General features: G+C 45.3%; 2 protein-coding genes across 2 annotated transcripts in view; both read right to left on the bottom strand.

The window, feature by feature from the left end:
* Positions 1–2182: 2182 nt before the first annotated feature.
* Positions 2183–5177, bottom strand: LOC103816444 (TLR adapter interacting with SLC15A4 on the lysosome-like). The gene is made up of 3 exons (XM_009090424.4): positions 4818–5177; positions 3947–4072; positions 2183–3748 (listed from the first exon to the last, which is right to left on the bottom strand). The coding sequence occupies exon 3, from the start codon at positions 3701–3703 to the stop codon at positions 2780–2782; it is 924 nt and encodes a 307-aa protein (XP_009088672.2). The 5' UTR covers positions 3704–3748; positions 3947–4072; positions 4818–5177; the 3' UTR covers positions 2183–2779.
* Positions 5178–8813: 3636 nt separating this feature from the next.
* Positions 8814–23861, bottom strand: part of SH3BGRL (SH3 domain binding glutamate rich protein like) — a 30439-nt gene continuing 15391 nt past the window's right edge. The window contains exons 2-4 of the mRNA XM_009090423.4: positions 16799–16984; positions 13836–13916; positions 8814–10885 (exon numbers count right to left, since the gene is read on the bottom strand). Coding sequence (XP_009088671.1) covers positions 10853–10885; positions 13836–13916; positions 16799–16984 — 300 coding nt within the window. The 3' untranslated portion in view covers positions 8814–10852. The remainder of the gene's footprint in view (positions 10886–13835; positions 13917–16798; positions 16985–23861) is intronic.

Here is a 23861-nt window from a genome sequence, read left to right as displayed (position 1 = left end):
AAATGATCCTCCCTCCAGAGAAAGACAGAGTTTGAGATTTCATTGCAAAATGATTGTAAAGCTCTGGAAATCCTGACCTGGAAGGTACTAAAGGAAACCACCACTAGATATCAGCATTTGACTATTTAAAAAATCTCAGAAAAAATTGGTAACATGTAAAAAACCTAATTATCCTCCAGGTAGATGAAGTCACCTTCTAGAGGGGTTTAATTGCCACATCTGAGGCAGGCTGGGGAACATCCTGACTGCAGGATTAATTGGGGAAATGTAACTAAAGAGTCCAGCCTTCCACAGGGTCTGGGTCCCAGGACCTGGTGAATATTCCTCTGTGGGAGCACAGAATGAGAGCTGGATGTGAAGGTCAAAATTCCCTGCCAGTATTTCTCCTCCAACATCAGATTTTCTGGCGTGTGGATAAAAATCAACTCCAGGCAGAATCTGGCCATGGCTGTGTGCCCTGTTAAATATGGCACTGCTTTCCTTTGTGATGGAATCCAGCTGCTGCCCTTCAGCAGGCTGGAAAAGCACCTTTCCAGGGATTTTCCCCAAGGAATTGGAGTTCACTGAGGGCACTTTTCCTCCTAGTAAAAACGGGCACAGCTCCAGTGCAGCTGATGGAGTTTTACTCAAAGTTATAATGGGACTTAGCATCTTCCAAATAGAAATAAATCCAAAGCAGGATTTGGATTGCATGGATTGCAATCCAGTCATGGATTGCAACATGTCAATTAAAATAAAATTAAATTAAAATAGTATTTAAGTTAGTAATACATGTATTTGTCTCATCTTTTTAGAAACTAACAGATTTTGCCCCTTAAGTGTATTCTGCAGCAACATCTTTCTTCCTACAGAGCGAAATTAATTTTGAGAAGTTACTTAAATTGTGGATTAAACCAGTGTCACAAATGCTGGGGGGGAAAGCACATGGACAATATTTTTCCATGGGCAAAGCTACACAAAATCAATAACAAAATACAATGTGCTTTACATCAACAATGTGCATTTACCTGCACCTCCTTTTGTGCTGTGAAACCACACGTCATTGGGGTGGTCTAAATTACCTGTTTTCCTCAAAACACTGCTATGTGGTTTTATTTCCATTGCAGCTAAAATTATCCACATATTTAATAAAATTAATTTAAAAACAAGCTCTGAAACCAGTTCGAAGAAGGGATGGAATGAACACAACTTCCCAGTAACCTCAGGTTTTGCCAAACTCTCATTATTTATGTGTTTTCTCCTGTGTCACTCCATTTCTGTCCCGGGGATGGAGCAGCAGATCCATCAGGGACTGTCCCAGTGCAGCAGCTGCTGCTGATCCATTGGTTTGAATCCCTGGGGAGAGCAGCAGAGCAGAGAGGGGCTCCTCCAACGCATTCCTCAGTGCTGGGAAGGACAGAAAACCACCCCAGCCTGGAGCTCAGCTTTAACCTCCGACTTCCTCATTTCCTCAGGAAGAACCTCGTGCAATTAACTTCTTTCCAGACTTTGGCTTGAACTATAAATAGATCCCAGGGGGAAGCAAGGGCTGGGGCACGGCAGCACAAGTGGCACCGGGCACTTCTTGCTACGGATAATTGCAAAGCCTTGGGCTGCTGCTGCCCTCTGGAATATTTCCCATCTCAGCCTCAGTTAAATTGTTCTCTGCACCTCCACCAAGGAAATCGGGAGAGCTCTGCCCACCCTGTACTCCTCTGAAATTTAATGAAGTCATTTGGCTTCTTCCAAAGGACTCCTGGCCTGATTTTGAATGCTGAGAAGGAGATTAATGAGACACACATGGAATTAGGGCAATGCATAGGGAAGCAAATCTTTCTTTTCCTCTCATGCTCCTAGAAAGCAACGATTCAGAGATTCAGTATTGCTTACACCCCTTGCACCAAGGTCAGTGGGAATTTTGGGTCAGGCAATGACCAGCCACGTCTTGGATGTGTGTGCGTCTCATTTTAAAAATTTATTTCCTTATTAGGAATTATATTTCCCTGTCATTTTAATAAAGAGAGAGATGTCCTTTCCTTACCCACTCAGATCACTTTTCCCTCAGGAGCAGTTTTTTCTCAGTCCTGCTGATATTGTCTTTGAGTTCACGGATGATTTTAAGAAATGCCCAAGAAATAAAGATTAAAACAAGCAAACAAAAAAAACCCAACCACAAGCAAAAACACCAACAAAAATACTTTATTTGGAAAAAAAAAACTTCTGCAGAGCAGGTAACAGTCTAATTCATCTATCATTTTACAGTGGTGACATAATGAATAATTTCCATCTGAAATATTTGCTGAGAAGCAAAGGGAGAAAATTTGTTTCAGTGCTAAACAGCAGTATTTCCATATGAAAATCTGCATTTAAATTTCCAAATGAATATGAAGGAATCTTGCACTATTTCTTCAGGAATGCTGCAGTCATCTTTGCTTGCTGATTTTGCAGAAAATTAATGTTTTTATGTGTGGATGTGGCACTTGAGGACATGATTTAGTGGTGCTGGGTTGATGGTTGGACTTGATGATCTTAGTGGTCATTTCCAACTTCAACAATTCTATGATTCTATATATATTATAAAAACATAATTAACCAGTATTTTGGAGAATAATTAACTTCAAATTCTCCATTAGAAAACAGAAAACATTGACCTTTACTTGTCCTGCAACCAAAGGGGTTTAAGACTTGAAATATTAATTAGAACAAGTGTAGTGTGCAAATGTTTCCATTTCCCAACCTAATCCTTGAAGTGAATCGTTCATACCTGAATCCCATCCCTCTCCTGAGCTGAGCAGCTCAGTCAGGATGTGAATTCCATCCTGCAGCTCCATTTTGCAGCCCCTGTGTTGGAGATTTGGAGGTTTGGGGTGCTGAACTCAGAGCTGTTCCTGTTGGGAGTGTTGCGGGAGCTGAACAAAGCCAACGAGTGCAAGAGGGCTCCTCTGGCTTTGGAGGTTTCTATGTTCTGCTCCTGGGAGATCTGAACACTTATCTGGTCCAGGCTGTTCCTTATCCAGCTGCAGGTCAGGAGGTTTGTTATGGAACCACACCTGGCCAGGCTTTCTTCAAAGAACTGTTTGTAGAGCTCTGCAACTTTGGCTTCCACGTACTTGTTGAGTGTGGAGTTGGAAAGGGGCTCCTCGCTGAGCAAGAGGCTCCTTTCTCCAGCTTCATCTCCAGGCAGGGACATCCCACTGGGCTTTTTGGGATGCTCACACAGAGGGGACTGACCCAGGGGAATGTCTATGGAGAGCAGGACAGGCCCATCAGGGAGCTCATCACACACGTGGTCCAGGACGCAGCCCGAGTCACACGTGTGGCCCCCCACACGGTCCCCCCCGATCTGCAGGTCAGGGTAGTTCTGGTAAATGCTGTGGCATGGCCAGGATCTGTACAAATCCACCTCGTCTAGGCTCCCTCCTCTCTTGGGGATATGTACAGCTGGGGATGCAGTTCCTTTAACCAGCATTTCCTGATCCTTTGCAGGCTCCTTTTCCATGGATCCCCATCGGGGGCTGCTCCCGGCTTCCACTTTGCTGCTTCTGGCAGAGAGCTCCTCCCGCTTCTCACATCCATCAGCAAAGCCTTTAATTTTTGGGATGTCTACAAGTTTCTGTCTCCAGATTCCCTCTTTAGCCTTTTGGGATGCAGGAGATTTTCGAGGCTTATCTTGATGACAGCTTTCTTTATAGATGAGCCTCGTTAGGATGCCTTCTGCCAGCATGGTGACAAGTGTGAGCAGCAGGGATCACCAGAGTTCCATGGAGCCCTGGGATGGAAAGACAGGCACAATACAACAACAACAACTATTACTCAACACCTATTATAGAATAATTACATTATTACTATTGTTATTATTGTTATTTTTACTAATGAACGGTGAACTTCTCACAAAGACAATGATTTTTCTTTCCCTCTCAAGCATTTATTTTTAGCAAACATTAAACAGCATGGTTTTTCTCTTTACCATGTCCACAAAAATCATTCTGAAGATACAGGAAGGGCTTTAATCAGCTGCTTCATCTGTAACATTTCTTCTGCTCCCAGGTCTCCTCCTCATCGTGGCTACTTGAGACAGATTGTACTTTGTAAGCTGTAAAAATCAGCAAAATCATTTTACTTGTCTGTATCAACACCATCAGTAATTAATCAATGTTTCCCATTAAAAGAAAACCATTTCCAAGAGCTAAAAAGGTGACATAGAAAAGAAATAAAGACTATATTCACATTTAGAGGCATTTCTGACTTGAGCACTACTGTGAGGTGCCAAGGAGCTTCAAAAGAAACTGAGAGTTTGCCAAATAGAATAAAACTGTATTCAAAATGCAGATCAAATGTGTTTAGAGTCCCTGTTAATGATGAACTTAAAAGATATAAATAGTTAATTTGCCTTCCTCAATAGTGATAGTAGTGAAAAGATAAGTGTCTCAAAATAATTTACTACACTTAATGATTCCTTATCATCCCTTTCCAATTTACCTACTGTTAAAATCAATGGGAATCTTCACATTAAGAATCTGACCTGAACCACTGCTCTTACAGAGGAATGGGAAACAAGAAGCTCATTCAGTCTAAATCTTCCTAAAGATCCATGGAATTTGGAATGCTCTGTGCCTTGTAGGACATGGGTAACCAGGTCCTTACCCTGGTCTGTAGGACCTCAGTGTACCCAGCTCCTTACCTGCTGATAAATTTTGGTTTATTGCTTTGAGAGTGCTCATGAAGAGCTAAAACTTGGTAATCTTGAAAAAACTGGTCTCTTCCAAATGAAATAAGCAGTTCTTGTATTCTGGAACAAAGCATAAGGAAAAGAAAAAGGCACAAAAAGCCCAACTCACCAAGCCCAGCCAGGTCCGAGGTGGATTTCCCCGAGCCCAGAGCTGTCCTTGTCCTGCCAGAGCTGCTGGGAGGGGGCAGACGGTTCCCAGCCTTTCCTCCCTGCTGGCGGTGCAAGCAGCCTGACGCACTCATGATGCAATCCCCCAGCAAGTCTAACTCCTAAAACAGAAGTGATCCCGCTGGGAGGGCGCGGGTTTTGAACACAAAGAGAGGGCTACATCTGAAAGAGGATGTTTGAAAGTGAATTGAGATGTTCCTGACCACGGTGTGATGCTGAGGAGCTGCTGGCAGCCAGAACGGGGCAAGGGGAGTCAGGGCTGAAATCGGAACCGAATTCCACCAACACTTCCACTGGCAGGAGCTCGGTGCTGCTCAGCTGACTTGTGGACTTACACCACTTCCCCTCTGGAAACAAGCAGCTAAATTTAGAGTCTGGTGATGTGCAACTTCCTTGCACCCGGATTTTGATGAAATACCCTGTGTCTGTGACAGGCAAACAGGACAGTGTGCCAACCTGAAAGCAGCAGCCAAGGGACAGCTCTGCACAATCGCATTGCTCTTTGGCCAAACCCACTCTTTAGGGGTTAAAAAAACTACCTCTGGCACGTCCCAGGTGCTCCCGTGGTGGTTTTAGGTGTCCTTTTCAAGCTGAAGACAAGCTCAGGCACTGAGCCCTTCCCTCAGCACAGGATCCAGCCCACAGACAGTCTGGAGAGTTTTCTGTTGGTGACTTTTCTAAATTTCCTTTTTCTCAGAATTTAAAAACCCCCAATGAAGCAGAAGCTGAATCTCATCTAAGTACAAGACAAGAGACTCTAAAAAGACACTGTTTAATGACAGGAGCAAGACACAAATTATCATCCTTCCACCATCCCAGGGTGCTCCAAGCCCTGTCCAACCCAGCCTTGGACACTTCCAGGGATGGAGCAACCACAGCTTCCTTGGGCAACTTGTGCCAGGGCCTCCCCAACCTCCCATGGAATAATTTCTTCCTAATATCCAATCTAACCCTGCCCCCTGTCAGTGGGAAATCGTGTTGTGCCTTAGAAATTAGGCTTGGAGTAATTCTGGCCATATAGGTTCAATGAAGGCTGTAAAATTATCTCTCTTTCCTCCCTTTCTCCTGTATTTCATGAGAAACTTCAGGTTTTTATGGAGACAAAATGAAAGCTATTTTTACTCCCACCAAATTGATATAAAACTCATTTAATATTTAAAAGCTGTTCAAAATTACCTGATTTTTAATCACGTTACATGAGCAATTTCTGTACAGAAGGTGTGGCTGGGACTCCAGCAGAGTCACCGCCCACAGCCTTTGGGGCAGGAACCAGGGTGGATCAAATTCCAAGTAGTTTTAAAGCTCACCAAGCTTGCAATTAGTGCCAGCTGCAGCTGGAATTTTTGTGCAGCTGTTTCAACAAGACACAAAAGTAACAGAGAGAGAGGAAGAAATCAAGTCAGGTAATTTGTGTGGATCTATGGAATGTGTGGTGGAAGGAGATGAGCTTTACCATCCCTTCCAACCCAAACCAGGCTGGGATCCAGGTTGTAAATGCATCAATATCCAAGGAAATCAATGTATTCTCTCAAATCGATCTCACCAAAAAGAATTTCCCTTTTATTTACAAAAATAAAGTCAGCATGAGGTAGAACCAAAGTTAGCTCAGAAGCTGAGCACAGATTGCAGTTAGGATAAACCGCAAGGCAAGGATGTCAGAATTTAGAGTTGAATACACATTGAGAAAGAATAAAAAAATTACTCTTATAATATCATTCGTATATGGAGAAAACAAATTCTACCACACTGAATGATATTATATGAACTATGGCTGCATGTAAATGAAATCCCTTCGTTCAGCACAGGCTGTGTACTTTGCATGCACATAAACATGATAAAGATTTCGACTGGTTAGAAAGGTCTTATGTGAGAAACCGTGTTGTATGTTAGGGTTTTTCTCCCAAGCACAGCGGCTGCAGGCCCTTTATTTCCCATTCCAAAGGAATTTCACTCAGAACCCGCCGCACTTCAGAGCAGCCCCTCACACACAACCCCACCGCGCCCGCCGCGGCTTAAGTAAAGGAGAGGCGGGGTTTAGTTCTGACTGACAGTTGTAACACCCAATAGGACGGCGAGACGGGCCCACCTCGGCCGCTGAGTGGCCGCTGGTTGCCGCAGCAACGGCGCGCGCGGTGGCGCTGCGGGGCCCGGGCGCCATTGCGGCCCCTCAGAGCGGGGCGGGCGGGACTCGGGCAGCTGCTGGCTGGAAAATGTGTGTGAGCCCCTTCGCTTGGTGTGAACCAGAATAACCCGCTCTGCGTGCTGAGAAAGGGTTCCGGAAAGAACTGAGGCCACGTGGGAATTATAGTGCTGCTGACATTGGATTAATGATGTGCTGGTTTCCTTTTATTAAGGATTTTGAAATAGTGACCAAATTAAAATGGAGAAATGGCCAAGTTCTTGGTGATATCTACAATAAACCAACCTTTAAGAAAAGGAATTACTACAAGGAATTACAGCATAAGAATTATATGTTACTATATTGTGTATGTGTATAAACATTTATAAATATATATATAATAATATACATAATGAATTACTGTATATTCATGTTACAAGATATACAGGGCCAAGTCTGATACTTCATGAATACAACACATATCTTTTGCACTAAATATGTGTGTTTTCCACTAAATATATGTATTTTGCATACTCAGTACTCACTATTGGGCTTACATGTAGTAATCCAGCAATTTCTACTTTGTCACTTAAACTTTTAAAATTATTTTTCATTTCTGCAAGCTTACCAATGCAGTCCAAAATTTTTAATAATGAACTTCAAAACTGTCATAACGAACCCTTTAATCTAAAACGTTCTACCAAGATCCCAGAATATGGGTAAATCACAGAATATTTCTGCAGGAAACTCAGTAAATGGTAATGACTCGGGAATGATTTCTTTGTGCCATGGGATTAGGATCTGAGCAGTCTGGTGTAGGGAAAGTTGTCACACATTGCATGCACATGTGTAGCTTGGGTTTTAAAGATTTTCATTGAACTTTACATTAATGGATAACAACTGGGATTTTAGGATTTTTAATTAAAAAGGAAAAGCAGTGATTTTTCTGAGTTGCACAAGTGGAGTGGATACACAGGGGGAGTAAATGGGATTCATTACACTTAGAAATGGCATTCCTGGCCCTTTTCCCATCCTATGGAGCAGTTCAGCACAGGACAGGTGTGAGGGACCAGCAATAATCCCCTGTGCCTGATGGTGCTTGGCTGTGCTTCAGCTGCTCACACAGAACCTGATCCTGCTCAAATTACAAACCACTCTGAAAAAGATCAGGTTATTGTTTCCACCAGAGGATGTGAACTGAAGTCTGGAATTTGGGCAAATCCCAGTGCAGGTCAGAGGCAGAGGATGTCATTTCTGTAACTCTGCAGATCTTGCAGGTGGTGCAGAACTTCAGCACATGAAGCAGGAAGGAGGTACCTGCTGATCTACCTGGCAAACAGGAAAGGTGTAAGTTTTAGTTTAAAATTTATCCTGCACTGCCCTGTGGCAACACAAATAGAAAACAGCACAGCTCCCTGCTGGGAGCAGCATAAAGCTAATTAATTACAGTTTGTAAACGAGCAGGGGAGGGCTGGGTGAGCTCTGCGTGTGGGAGCAGCTGCTGTGTCCCAGCCACTTCCGACCTGTCCCTGCCCTGGGCAAGGAGTGGGAAAGCAGGATAACGAGGGAATAACCCAAACCTTGACACACTGTTGTGGCTAGGTGTATCCTAATTTAAATCCCATCTAGTAATTAAATCCCATTAGCTGCAACAGGTCAGAGAGCCAAGCCAGCAGACTTCACCCTCAGCAGCAGATCCCTGATGTTCACCTTGTATAAATCCTGAACTTTTAAAAAGCAGTATTTTCATCTGAAAATTTCACTTCTTTCAGCTTCAAACTTCAAACTATGAACAAAACATGCAAACAAGTCATGGAGTGAGAAAGTGTTCTAAACCAACTTTATTGGAATGATACAGGAATGGTTAACATACAGGTTAAATCCTCAATGCCTGCTTTCTACATAGGAAAAAATAAGAAAGAAAAGAACAAATTCAGTTCTTGCACCCATGGAAACAGAAAACCAGCACAGAGGTAACAGATTCCTGGCACTCCTAAAGTCATGCAAGAGATCTGCATCAAAAAACTCAAGTTTTACACACACAACAAAGAGATTTTGGGTATTTTCAGTTTGTGTTGGTGCCTTGTTCCCCGGACAAAGGAATAATTCAGCCTGGCTCACCAGAGCTGCCTTAGGAATGCTGATACAGTCTGAATGCTCCCATATGGCAAGGGGGGGACAGACGAGGGCAGTGACTTTGCTTTCTTAAACTTGGCAATTTTCTTGACCGTTGAGACAGGGATTGACCTCGTTTCAGAATGTTTTGGGTCACTGAACTGACAGAATTTGGCAGCTACTTTTAATTACAGCTTCTCCAAAATAATGGCTGTAATTCACCAAACTTGCACAGGAAGCACAGCAAACTGCTGTGGGCACGGAGACTTGTGTGTCAAATCCCACTTTCCTCACCACACTTCACTTAGTAATCCACAGTTCCCAAGAACTTGAGCGGGAATTTAAACATAGGGAAAGATTCAGCCAATAGTAAGAAAGAAAAACAACCTTGTTCAGGAAGATGAAATCATAGTAAACAACAAAAATCTGATGCTGGATTTAAAACATAATCAAACTTCCATCCCCAAAAGATCTTAAATTTCACAGAACTGCAGTAACTCCTGACAAAAGGTGTTAATAAAAAAGCACAGTTGTGTGTTTGTTAATCTTTAAGGTAAGGCAGCATCCATCCATCCCTCTGCCTTGTGATGCTGTGCTGCTTTTGTAAGCACAAGCTTCCAACTGCTTCCCAGGCTCCCAAAATGATAAATCAGGAATTAAAATATGGCCAGGAATTACAGGCTCCCTCGTGAGCACTGGGAGAACACACAGGTTAATATTGCACGTGGTAAATTCACCCACACAAGACACTGAGAGATTTGCAATTCCTATAATAGTTTCATGATATGGCAATAAGAATGGAAATGAAGTTTTTAATCCTTAAAAAAAAAGTCTTGCTTAATTACAATAACTTTTGCTATTCAAACATTTATTTCCTCATTTGAAAAAATACTCTATGAACCTAATGGCTACTTGAACATGCAGTGAGATGTTTAATGCTCTAAGCAGTGTGAACTGGTATTTTTGTAGAGAAATACATTAAAGGCTTTCACCCTTACACAGGTAAGGAAAGGCCATTTCTGGCTGTTTTGGCTTGTTTGCAACATAGAATCTTGCCCCAGATGTGTCATCACTCGTGCTTAGGCAGCTGTGAGGGACCTGTGTCCATTGCCCTTTTTGTCCTAAGAGCCCACACAGATCACATAAATGAAAAGTACATGCGGCTTGTTGGGGGTTTTATCACCTGTACTACTGTGTAACAATACAAACCTTAAATATCCATTCTACAGAAGACAAACACAACTTTCCAAAGTGACTACAATGGTTAAACTACACAGTACCACCTACAAATTCATCTGAAACCAGGAAAGACACTGAAAATTTACTGTCTAACTCAGTAACATTTTTGAGGCAACTCAGGCACTAAATTAGTATCTGACGAGGTTTTAGATGCTGTTTTCCATAGTTTAAATAGTTGGATCTCTAGGTGAAACCCATCTGCATTTTTAGTACTAAAATAGTTTCTTTAAGTTTACACAAAATGGATGAATTGGCAGGACAGTTTAGACTAAATGTAACTCATTCATGTCTGATTGCTTCCGCTTCCATCAGAACCCACTCCTGCTCCCTACCCTGAAATTCCCATTTCCATCCTGTGTTCAATTTGTGTTATGGACAGTGAATGCTGCAAGCACCAATCAAATGTTAGAAATCACATCTACATTTCTTGAAGCAGAGACAGTTGGACTATTTTAGAAAAAGCTGTGGAAATTCCCTTTACAGACATTTAAGGCAGTTGAAATTCACGCTTGCTGCTTGGCCAGTGCTTCAGCTTCCTGAAACAGCAAAGAAGAATTACACGTTAGTATTTTCTCAGTATGTTTCCAAAGGAACACTATAAAACCATAACCTGCATTTTTTAATCTTCTTTCAGCCTTTGTAAGGTGATCACAAATGGGAACAGAATGACTACAGAAGGAATGCAAAAGGAATTTCCTTTTGGTTTCTCCAAGTGTACATTTGACTGCAGATTAATTTAATTATCTGCTAGCAGCACCATGACCTAGAAGGAGATGAATGAGAAATGAATTCCCAGTGCCCTCAGTGCAGCACCTCAGTGGGGACAGCTTGGTTTATATGAAAGGACAAAGTTCAATATCTGCCAAGGTGTGTTGGAGCCATTTGCTTTTGTGACTGCACAGAAATACTCAAGGGAACAGATTCAATACCATTGTTACCATGACCCAGCATTGCTAAACAAACAAAACACATGAGGAGAAAGGACTAAGAGGGGAATTTCCAAGAAGTCTGTATGATTTTTTTAGGAGGAGACACAGTGGGTGACCCCAGGCTGCAGGGCAGGAGTCCCACGCGTATCTCCGTATCTTGGACTGGCGGCTCACTCTGGCTGTCCTGGCTAACTGCCCTCATCCTGCCTTTGAACTCAGGGCGTGGGAAGAGCCTGCCTTGGAGCTGCTGTGCTCCTGGCCCGTGCTCTGTTCTGCTGGCCTGTCACAAGTCAGAGAGTGGGGCCAAGATGTCACCAGGGCTCGGATGTCACCATGCACCCACAGGCCTCGTGCGAGGACATCGCAGCCATCTGTGGCACAAAAGGCAGGTGAGCAATGAGAGGAAGATCAAAAACAGCTACAAAGCCTGGAAAAAAGCAGAGTGTTTGATATTCTCTAAAAGACAAGTGGTTCTTTGAATGGTAAGAAAGAGGAGAAGGTTCCCTTGTCTTTGTAACAACTTTCTTAACCGGTGCAGGGCACTGCAATGATGACACCTCACTGCTTGGGTTTGGTTTTTTTTTTCAATACAAAGTACATTTCTTCAGAACAGGCACTGGAAAGCTGGAGAGGATTCCTGGTATTTCCCTCATGCCCAGGAAGGTTGGTACAAATAACCTCATAACCTGTTTTTCTTGCAGGTCAAACTCCATTTGCTTGGGCGTAGGCCTCCAAGTTATCTGGGAGAGGCTCAGTTTTCTAGGCTTGACACTGTCCCTCTTTCATACTTTTCCTTATTTCTCCTTCAAGGCCCCTCACTGAGCATCCTCTCAGTCCTTAAATCCTTAATAAAGAAATAATTAAAAATAATCACAAAAACCTTTCCCTTCAAAATCCACCCATATTGCTTGTAGCAGAGATGTTTAAGAAAAACTAAAGGCCAGCCTTTTCCAGAGTTTGTAGATCCAAAGGACAAACCAAACCACCAGGGCTCAGAAAACAGTTACTTGAATTTACCATGGTCATTTCTGAGCCAGTCCTGTTTAGCATTAATATCAAACCTTTGTGCTGAGAGTCAAATAACTTCCCAAATCTCTCCTGATGGCATTGAATAGAGGTTTCCTGCCAAGGCTGCTCCCAGCCTCCTGCCATTTTCTGCAGTTGCCATGTCATTCCCTATAGCATTATATCCAAGGTGCACACAGCTATGCTGGAAACATCAATTTCAGCACCTACAAATCTGTGTACCATCCTCAGCAGCCTGCAACTGACTTGACTGGACGTCCTAATTGTGGGAGGGATTCCCAAAGTCAGCCCCAGAGGAGGATGCAGGGGGTACAAGGTCACTGCTGCAAAGATTATTTACCATCATCAGCCCAACACAACATGGAAATTCAGCAGGGTACAGCTGTGTTCTATCCCTTCTGTTTAAAATTCACCTTTTCCTTAGGTGAGGACAGAATTGGAGCATCCCTTAGGACAGAAGCAGAACTCCTGCCAGCCATGCTGGCTGCTCCTGCCAGCCAGCAGGTCTGGGAAGCAGCGACGTTCTCAATGTTACTGAGACAGGTGACCTGATTTGTTATGGCAGCAGCTGCTTTCTGGTTCCACTGTGCACTTCCCAGGGGAAAGGCATGAGCTTCCCTGCATCCCACAGTCTCAGCATTGCTTCCTGGTTCCTTGGCTCCATCCTGCACACTCTGCTGAGCAGTCAAGTGCAGAAGTTCCAAGGAGCTTCACCACGACTGTGGTGCTGTGTGCAGCTGGTCTGATGCTGGCAGTGGGTAAAGCTGGGGTGCAGATCCCAGCTGCTCTGAGCAGCTCTGCACGAGGCAGTTTTTCCTCATCACACCATCCCCAGTGGAGCTACTGCTAGAAATCTGGCTCCCAAAACTGCTTCAATCTGCCCCACAACCTGCTGTGCTCCCTGCTCATGGGTCACCATCCACCTTTAAAATTAGGTCTCTTAGTGATGTGCACAGCACGACCTTCGACTCGTACATGAGTAAAGCTGAAAGGGAGCGGCGTGTTTATCCACTGGAACAGGAAAGCTGGAAGTGACCTGGAGGATCCTGCTGCTGTCAAGTGAAACGTATAAAGCAGGATTGTCTTATCCTATCAAAATCAAAAGGCGAATTCCAGCCCATTGCATCCACAAAGCAGTAACCCAGTTCGTAATTGGCAAAGAAAAATAAGCTTTGGATAACAAGCCAGAGGAAAAAATTACTTTGAAGCAAGACCATGTTATTTCAGAAACATAATGGCTCTGGTTTCAAGGGATTTTTTAGTAGAAAAATCTAATCAAAAATTCAGATGAATTAAATTTTTTTATTGAATTTAAAACATTCTTTGATTTTGGAATAATTTTTTTTATTTAGGTTTCTTATGCGTTCTTCAGTGCAAATATTAACTACTCTTTTGAAACTGAAGCCTGAGAGCCTCTGGAGACTATCTCCCAGGGAGATTGGTGGGGGGAATGACAGCACATGTACCAGATCCTATTCTGAGCAGAGGAGGAGGAGAAAGCCACAGTCTCTGGGAGGAGGTGCTCACCTACCTTTGACCCAGGAGGTGCAGTCAAGCCCAGGAACGCGTACACAGCGTTGTTCTCCCGTGCCTCGAAGAAAGCATCGTAGTCCTTCACCATGGCAGGAGGGAGGGGGAATAAAAGACAGGAGAGAACTGTCAGAAATAATCTCAACTTGGCTTAGGGTGTCCCCCAACCCATACCAAGCAAACTGCTTTCTGTGGCTGAATGCAAAATCCAGCGTCAGCTCAGGTACATGGCATTAGCAGTAACAGCACACAAACTGGTCAGGCTGGAAAGGGACAAGCTGGGAATTCATTCTATGTCCCAACAAGACGTTGCTGTGAGGTGCTCCAGCCTCTCCCAAAGGGACAGACTCCACACAAGGCAGGTGTTGTCACTGGTCTGGTGTAGACATTCCCCCAACAGGAGCAGCTGAGCTGGACCTTGTCATCAGAAACCCTGATGTTCCCAGATGTCATTGCTGATTCCTGATAGGGATGGCAATTGTGCAGCTGTGACACCAGCTCTTAAATCTGTCAGAAGTTCAACTGGAACTTTGACACTGAGAGTGCACCTTTCCCATCACACTTCCCACTAAGGATTAGACTGTGCAAGCGCAGGCAATGGGATGGCGCTGTTCACTCAGTGCACTACAAATGCCCTGAACACACACAGCCACTTCCCAGGAAAATTAAGGTAATAAAGAAATAAATTAAAAAAAAAAAAAGTTGCCAAACTCCATCTAAAGGAACCCACAAGTTTTGTGCAAGCTCACTGTTGTCCAAGTTACCACACAATTCCCTCACTCCAACTTCTGAACTCAGCAGGGATCAGTCCAATGACTTTCCTGCTCTCCATTTTTAACTGATTGTAACTTTACCAGCCTCCTCCAGCTTTCCTGGGCAATGTTTGGATGCAGGAGTCCTGGCTGGGAAGCTGAAGGCAGGCAGCAGCTTGGGCTCATGCTGGAGTCAGGGAGAGCTGTTTGGGGCACACTGCTCTGGATTCCTGACTGTCTGGGAGGCAAAAGCCTAAGGAACAGCAGCTGAGGGGGGCAGCTCTAAGGAGAGGCTGCTGCAGCTAGAACAGAACAAAGTACAGGGACCAGAAGATTCCAGCTGCCTGGAACTTCAGGGATATCAAATTATTGCTTCATTTGCACATGCAGCATTTATGGGCTGGTTTGATAAAAATGTGTGTGATTACGGTAAATCCTCCCTGAAGCCCTTCTGTTGACAGGACTGGGGCTGCTTGATAACAAAGGGATTGTTTATCTTGCTGGTGCACAGGCCATGAGCCTGCTCCACAGCATCTCCCAGGACAGAAATTCCTGGGCCTGAGGAGCAGGGCTCATGCCAGCCCACACAGCATCTCCAGTTCCAGCCTCTCTGCTGTGCACAGGCCAGGAAGGCCAATTTGCTCTTTGCTCTGCCAGTTGTGCTGCATCAGATGGAACAAACAGGGAACTTCATGCTTGAGAGGCATCAGATAAAGACAGAAAGAGGTTCAAATTCTGGGCACAGAATTAACTTTTACTTTTCTGAAAGCTGAACTGTAGCAACTTGAATCCAGCAACAGAAACTGACCAAATTTCAAAAGTTCATGACATCATGACATGACATCAACCAAAATTTTGGGAATGAAAAAAACCATAGCAAGAACCTTGCAACCAACCCCTTCTTAGATAACTACTGATGCTTACGTCTGTCACTCCAAACCAACCTTTTTCCATGTCACAACCAGTCAGTAAAATTTTGAGATTCAAGTGGCACAACAGTTCACTGTGGATATTATTTCAAGTTCTACTTCTATTACAAACAATAAAAATTCTTGGCACATTGAGAATAATTTCTTTCAGTAGGCACAGATTTGTCTCACAAAGGTCCAGAGCTGACAGGTCTTGACTTACAGACTGTGCAGGTCAGAAACAGACTTCAAAAGGACCAGAGGAATGCACACTGTGAGCTCTGTTCAGAAGATACTAAGTTTTAAAAATAAAACTAACAGTTAATCTAATAATCATTCAAGCATGGCCTGCTGAGTACAAGTACTGCAGGGCAATTTACTTTTGATCAAGCATTAAAATTATTACAGTAGGATTTTTGTTTGCAACACAAGTTTTAATCTGTCCAAGGCACTGGAGTTAGTGAACCACAGTAGCCTTCCTTGTGCAAGCAGCACACAGAGCTCATCCCAAGAAGGATCAGAAAACTGATTTATGATCATGGCAGACATCAATTCATATGATCTGGGATTCACATGTACTGGCAAACCCCACACGGGCAGAACAGATCTCTGAACTTGCTACAGAACGTAAGCTTGGTGTAAAAGGGCCAGATTTCTTTGAGGTGTTAGTTCACAATCATGGGGAAGATGAGGAATAAAAAAACCTGGCAACTTTCAGAGCCATAAAATGGGAAAAAACCCACAGGAAAATAAAAGTAAGTATGTACTGCAAGGTGGGATCCAAATCAAGAGGTCTACATTTTAATCTTTCCTATGGTGTGACTGGAAAACTCAAGAATCAATTATTACTAAAAGCCCAAGATGGGAGGAAATGTCTAACACTTCCTACAGCCTTCCCAGTTTGGGCAACTGCAGCTGGGCAAGCCCTGCCTTGCTGCTCACTGCAGTGAAGCACAGGCGGTGGCAGTGAGAAAGAGGAGTGGGATGAGCAGAGGAGAGCTGGGGGTGAGGGGGATGAGCAGAGGAGAGCTGGGGGTGAGAGGGGTGAGCAGAGGAGAGCTGGGGTGGAGGGGGATGAGCACAGCAGAGCTGGGGCTGAGGGGATGAGCACAGCAGAGCTGGGGATGAGGGGATGAGCACAGCAGAGCTGGAGCTGAGGGGACGAGCACAGGAGGCTGGAGCTGAGGGGACGAGCACAGGAGGCTGGAGCTGAGGGGATGAGCACAGCAGAGCTGGAGCTGAGGGGACAAGCACAGGAGGCTGGAGCTGAGGGGACAAGCACAGGAGGCCGCAGCAGCCCTTACCCCGAGGTAGCGGCTGTCGTTGAAGAGCCGGGGGGGCAGGGGGTTCCCGCTCGCTGGCCGACTGTCCTCGGGGACGTTCTCCCGCATCCATTTCCGGTTCTCCTCGTTAGCTGCGATGTCCTTCTCCTCAAATTCAATTTTGTTGGCTTCCAAGAAGCCTAACACATCTTGCTGCTGCTTTTTAATCTGTCACAAAAGAAGGAGGAAGGGATATAAGGTAAACATAGTCAGTGAAATAATTTTTGATGCTGCTCTGGGGTTCAATGCAGATACCAGGGGGTGAAAATCAGGTTGAAAATGGGAGTGGTAAGAAAATTCTTAGAACCAAATGTATTTTCTGAAGAGTCAGAGCTGGTTCCTACAAAACGGAACAGGCTGAAGCTTAAAGATCCCTAAACAAATATGAGTGTTGTGTACCTTAAAGGTGCCCACCCAAAAGCAGAAGTGTGAGCAGGGCCCTTGTGCTGGCCAGATTTTACATTTAACTCAGGGGAACATTGTTTTTTCAGGTGCAGTGGAGTTTGCTGGAGGCACATTTGAGGTACAAACTGCTTCCGTGTGCCCTTGGAAGCACAGGCTGAACCTCTCCATTCCTTCTCAGAGTCCAGGCTTTGTCCACCTCAGTGACAAAAGAGACCTCACCAAGCATTTTTGATTCACACTTCTTTGCACAGACACCCCTCTCCCATTGTGTCCTGGTGTCTGCAGGGCAGGCACAGTCTCTGGAGAGCTGTGACCCCACATCCCCATGCTAACTTCTGTCAGGGAAGCTGGGTGAGGTCCCAACCTGATGCCACCCATCCTTGTGCACTCACACAGCATCCAAGGGAAAAGCAAGATCTGTGTGGCAAGCACACTGCTGGAAGGAGTTTTTTATTATTGTCATTATGAATTACTGACTTATTGACACAGAGATGTTCTGCTTATGCTCTGCTCTCCCTCTGCCTGACTTTAGCACCACAAAGGAGATTATAACCATGCATATCCTAGCAAACAATTAAAAAATGGAATTTAATGGGAAAGTTGTTTTCTTCAAATTACCCCCTTCACTGCAAAGCCAATCCGGGCCCTGGCTTTACCCTAATGAGCTGGATGCCGCTGCACAGATGTTGCTGGTGCTAACTCAGGTCAGCCGCAGCTCCCGGAGCAGCCGCTCCATATACGGCCACAGGCAAACCCGGAGCTGCCGAGGTCAGAGACAGCCAGCCCGGAGCCAAATATGGAACCCGTGCCCCGGCCTGCACAGCCCCGCACGCACGGGCACCGGGCCCCGCACCCAGAGGCACCGGGCACCCAGAGGCACCGGGCCCCGCACCCACGGGCACCGGGCGCCGCACCCACGGGCACCCACGGGCACCGGGCCCCGCACCCACGGGCACCGGGCCCCGCACCCACGGGCACCGGGCCCCGCACGCACAGGCACCGGGCCCCGCACCCACGGACACCGGGCCCCGCACCCACGGGCACCCGGCCGTGCCGGGAGTGCCAGGAGCAGCAGGGAGTGTGATGGAGAGTGCTGCTCTGAAGGATGTGGGCTGGGGAACAGAGCCCAGCACATCCAAAAGGGAATCCTGAAGCACTCCTTGACTCGGTCTGGAGCTGCTCTTTCCGTGGCAGGTTCAAGCAGAGCTCGGGAGGGGCGCATCCAGCTCAGGGCAGCTCAGAGGGACCGATCCTGCTCTCCCGACAGAGGGAAATGTGCTCCCAGCTCCAGCAGGGAAGCTGCCTGCTGAGAAGCCAGTGTAATTCCTCTGACCACGTCAGCACAGCAGCCGCTGGACTCGCAGTGTGAGCACCCTGAAACACAAGGATATTGCTAATTTTCATCATGGCTAAAAATAAATGAAACTGGAGGAGTTAATACCGCCCCGAGGAAATAATTTGTGAAGAGGCTGTATAAAAACATTCTCAGCAGACTCAAAGCTCTGGGTAAAAGGTTTCCTTGCCTGCTTCTAACAGCAGCAGGAGAAGCTTTTCTCTGTTGTGCTCTACAGCTCAGAGGGGAAAAAAAGGGAGCACTCCCTTCATGAACTGCTCCGTAGGGCTAAAATAAGGGAAAGGTCTTTGGAATTGTAAACTCTTTGGTCAGTATGACCTGGTAGTAAATGTACATTTTTCTCCTTGAACCAGTTACATGTTTAATTAACCATTTCGTACGATCTCCAAATTTCAGATCCAAATAGTTTTTATTACTCTCAGGTCCTTAACTTGTCCAAAATGCATTGCTTAGTGAGAACACACTTTGAGATGCCCCAGAATTATTAAGGAATTTGAGAAAACCAAGCTTTTACCCACTCTGCCATTAACCTGTACACTCTGCCACATAAAACAAGAGCTCTGAGTTGGACAGGAATCAGCATTTTGATCCCCTGAGAAGTCACTTCATTTTTTTTTTTTTTTTTTTTGATCATTTTGACTATTAGATTGTTTTAGCCACACACAGATCCTCACACCCTCCCAGCATCTCACAGTCTCTGGGTTGTTTTTTCAGCTCCAGGAGGTACAACCACATCCCAAACTGTTGACTGTGGCTCCAAAGGGTGATCACAACCCTCTCTGCTTGTCTTTGAAGAGCTGGCAAACCTGGAAATGTATTTTCTTTCTGCTATAAAAGGCACCATCGTAAGGCAAACATGAAGTTTGGTCTCTGTTGCTCTCAGGCTGTCTGTAGTCAAGGGAGGTAATTCTCTAGAGAACTCTACAGAAAAGCAAGGATGGTTTTGATGCATGAGGAATATTAGTCTGGAACCCTTGTTTTCTGGCCAAAAAGTTGGGAGATTAAGCAGCAATGTTTTCTCCTAGCTCCTCAGACAGATCCTCCGGCCACAGTGATGAGCACTTACGCAAGAGCAGTAAATGCTCCAGAGAACAGGGCACCAACTGCTGGGAAGCAGGGACACCGAGCTGCCAAATCCTATTATTTTATGGGATTTTATTTAGAAAACTTCCATTAATCTCAGACAGTGGAATAGCACCGGGAGGGAAGGGCTGAAAATAGAGCAAGAGACGTCTGCTGCTGCTTCAGGGTGTTTTGTCTTACTTGAAAGGGCACACGTTCTCCTCGGGACAGAGCCTGGAAGATGGTTCCTGCTGCCCATGTTTGGGAAGGAGCGAGGAGCCTTTCTTCAGGATGCGCCTGTCAACAGCAGCACTCACTTCCCACACAACCTCCCCCAGCTGCCTGGGCAGGCATGGAGAGCGGCCAGCGCCTTCCCAGACCCCGCACCTCGGCCTGCGTAAACAGCTGTCATGTCTGAAGCCGTTCTGGCCCGTGAAGGGCAGCTCACTGCAGTTGGCAAACACGAAAATCCTTGTTTATCCCGAGTGCTCCTGACACATCGTGCAGGGCCGAGAGCAGCAGCAGAGCCGGGAACGTGCCCGGAGGCAGCGCAGGAGCTGGGCAGCCCAGCAGGGCCCTGAGGCTCGGGACCAGCACTGGTGGGGCAGGAGCATTTCTGGAGACACAAGAGCACAGAGAAATGAAAGATAGGGGTGGACAGACAGCTGTAAGGAAGGGAAGAAGCTGGGGGCAGGAGAGGAGGGAATGAGCAAAATGGATGGATAGAGATCAGGGGAAAACTCCTGTGGGATGGAGACAGAGGGATGGAAGGAGAAGGGGTGGGAGCAGGTGGAGCCAGGGCTGCAGGGAGGAAGGGCTGCATCCTCTGGAGTCCCCACTGCCCTGCCTGGGAACAAGGATGCCCTCGGAACAGCCCGACTGGCTTCACCCAACCCCAGAAACAGAAACACATCCTGCCTCAACACACACCTGGGAAAAAAACAATTCCTAAGGTGAGTGGAGATATTTTACTTCTTGCTGATGCTCCCAAGATAATACTGAAAGGAACATTTAATGAAACAAATCTATTTTCTCTTTGTTTTGGATTTCAGGGTCTGATTCCAGGACAGAAACAGCTTTATGACAAGTTATTGGAGGTTAAGCAAAGTCTCGCCACTAACTGTGATCTTGTGCTACAAAATCCACTGGGTATCAAGATTCCCTTCTCTTCCAGTTACAAGCCAATCATGAAACATTAAGCTTTCAACAGAGCATGGGGACAAAATAACATTATAAAAATGAGTGTAGAATTGTGAACAAGTATGGCCCCTCACTTGAGTATACATCAGAAATTCAATTTACTGTTCTTAATCTAACTCCCATCAGTGATGTCAGTAACACAAGAGAAACCACATCAAAGCTGCCAAGAGTACAAACAGGTGATGTTTGCCAACAAATCAATCCATCAAAAAATAATATTTTAACCCCAAAGTGGGAATAGCTTTCTAGAAAATGCTGCAATATTTTAGATTCTCTTCCAAATCTTTAATCATTTAGAAAAAAAAATTTAAAAAAAGAACTCAGCTAAAAGATAAGAAGCAGAAAGGAGGCAGGGATGGTGCTGCCGAACCTTGGTCCAGTGAGCAGGCAGCATTCCAGCCTCAGCTCCAGCCAGGACTGTGCTGGCTGTTCAAGAGCCAGCTTCTCCCAGCACCACCCCACTGCAGGGAAATACTAATTTTAAACACTTTTTGGAACTGAACTTCACAGAAGGGTCTATCTCATTTGGTGTACACAGGCACATACACACAACACAGTCCAGTCCACACTGCTGGCCAAGAAGGGGTTTGGGTTGGTTTTTTTCAGTCTTGTTATTTTTTCAGTTTATAAATAAATCCCTGCTTGGACAATAGACATGTTTTGGAAATCTATTTATGGACCACTGGAACTCAAATTAAGTTTACAGTCTGAGTGCTGCTGTTTTGATCCAACACAAACTTACTGACTGCAGCTCTGCCATCCTGGCCCTTGGCAGGGGCTTCTCCACCACTTCTGTGGCTCCTGTGTCCCAACCTCCATGCAGGGGAAAACATAGATGTTATTATTTTCTTCCCAATGATGGGATTAAATGGCTCATGCTTTATTGTGAGGATTTAAAAGAATTATAAAGGGATTTCCTATGATTTTCCCAGCCATCGTTGTATCATCAGGATATTATCGTTACAAGCTCAGGACAAAAGGAATGGCCTCAAGTTGCACCAGGGAAGGTTTAGATTAGGAATCAGGAGAAAGATTTTCAGGGAAATGGTTATGACGCATTAGAACAGGCTGCCCAGAGAAGTGGTGGAGTCACCATTCCCTGGAAGAGTTCAGAAAATGTGTGGATGTGGCACTTGAGGACATGATTTAGTGATGAACATGGGGCTGGGTTTATGGTTGAACTCGATGATCTCAAAGGACTTTTCAACCATAACAATTCCATGATTCTGTGATTGTCTCCAGCTCCTGCTGCAGGTGTGTCCTGAGCTGCCTCTCCCAACCTCACAGCTGGGATCCAGCACCAGGACAACAGAGAAGCAATGCCTTAGAGCAGATCTTAACATTTGATCTTACATATTTCTCAATTCAGTTTCAAGACAACATCACATTTAAAAGGGGAATTTTTTTTCCATTTCCAATCCCAATTCCAGCCTTCAGGGTTCCAGATAACCAAAAGCAAGTATAGCTTTAAAGCAGTTGGATTGTGTGCCAATGATGGTTTTAAAGATGCTGCTTCTTCCTTAGTGGGAGCAAATCTTTAAATCCCAGAAGGAGCTGCTTTGTGGAGGAAGGTGAACTCCAAACTCCAGGTTATGCTACTGATTGTGGCCAGACTTGTAGCCATCAGTTCTCCAGAAGCTTCAGAGTCAGCTGAAGATGGACAAGCTGAAATGTAAGCAGTGAATGGGAAAAGTGCAGTGCAAGAAATGTTGAGCAAACTCCACTGACAGCCAGCAGCAGCAAGGTGGAAACCCCCAGGAAGTGATTTTCCTGGAAGGAATGGGCAGCATGAGGAATGCCAAGTGCTGCCATGACAAACTGACTTGTCACAGGGTGACCTGTGGACTGAGCTGGGGCCACACTGCCACAATCCACTGCCACTTTTTAGAATTAGAGTAAAAACTATTGGGGGTTTTGGTTTGGTTTTTATCTGTCTCACCTAATTTCTCAAATGACCTTGCCTTCCTCACCCAGAGTCCCTAATGCAGAAGCTCATCCTTTCAGATGAGCTGCAAAATGCTTAGAATTTCTCCTCCCACTACAACCTAATTTGTAGGAGTTAAACAGTCCAGCAGCTTAGCTATGGATTCAAATGTCAGAGATTCCTGCCAGCCCCCTAAGCTCATTCCCACTCCAGCACACGGCAGCAGGGCTCCCTTCCAAGCAGCCCCAGTCCTGCCCTCCATCACACTTTTTCCTGCTTTTACTCTAATATTCCAGAAGATTTTTTTTTTTTTTTTTGTCTAGAGTAGTTTTGTTGGTTTTATTTGTATGAATAAGCCATTTCCCACCCCCCCATATTAGCTTAAAAATCCAATGTGCCAGTTCTGGTGGTGCCACTGTAAATGCAGTCAGAGGGTGGGAAACCTGCAGGCAACTCCAGCAATGACCTGGCTTGATCAGAGCTTTGCCAGGTGTCTCCCAGCAATTCCTGTCCTACTCTTACTTCTCCCTGCCTGGTAGAACATCTGCTTATTTTTAGGTCTGGGTAATTATCATCATAGAACTCAAAGCACTTCTTTGTTCTGGTTATTTTAAGCAGATCATTACATGAGTGGTGCCATCGCTGTGTCTTCCGATGGATTCTGGTCTGGAGGGAATGAGACTGAGGACAAACACAGCAAAACCACCATGAACTTATGGGACCTGAATCAAACACAGGACGCTGGAAAAGTTCACGCTGGGCTTGTGCTGCTCTTTTTTTTTTCATTTTCCAGAAATTCAGCAGTGTCCAGATGGACTCCATATGTCCTGACTCTCTCCCTACAGGGTCCTTCGGGAAAGCCCATGGCAATATCCACATGAATCCTGCCCAGCAGTGCTGGTTTGATGTGGTTAGACCCCAACAGCTTAAAATTGGTTTATTTGGAAATGGTTTTTACCACCAGGCACCCATCGACCCTGGGCTGTGTCAGCATCACCTGCCCAAGACCTGGGGCAGAAGGAAACAGGCTCCAGCTCCCACTGAGAGCAACAACCACATTCCTGCTGCTCGCGTGTGGCTTTGGAAAACACATTTTAAAA

The sequence above is a fragment of the Serinus canaria genome, chromosome 4A (genome assembly GCF_022539315.1).
Source record: "Serinus canaria isolate serCan28SL12 chromosome 4A, serCan2020, whole genome shotgun sequence".
Taxonomy (NCBI): Eukaryota; Metazoa; Chordata; class Aves; order Passeriformes; family Fringillidae; genus Serinus; species Serinus canaria.
Note: the sequence above shows the minus strand (reverse complement) of the source record. Positions and strands in the feature narration are given on the sequence as shown.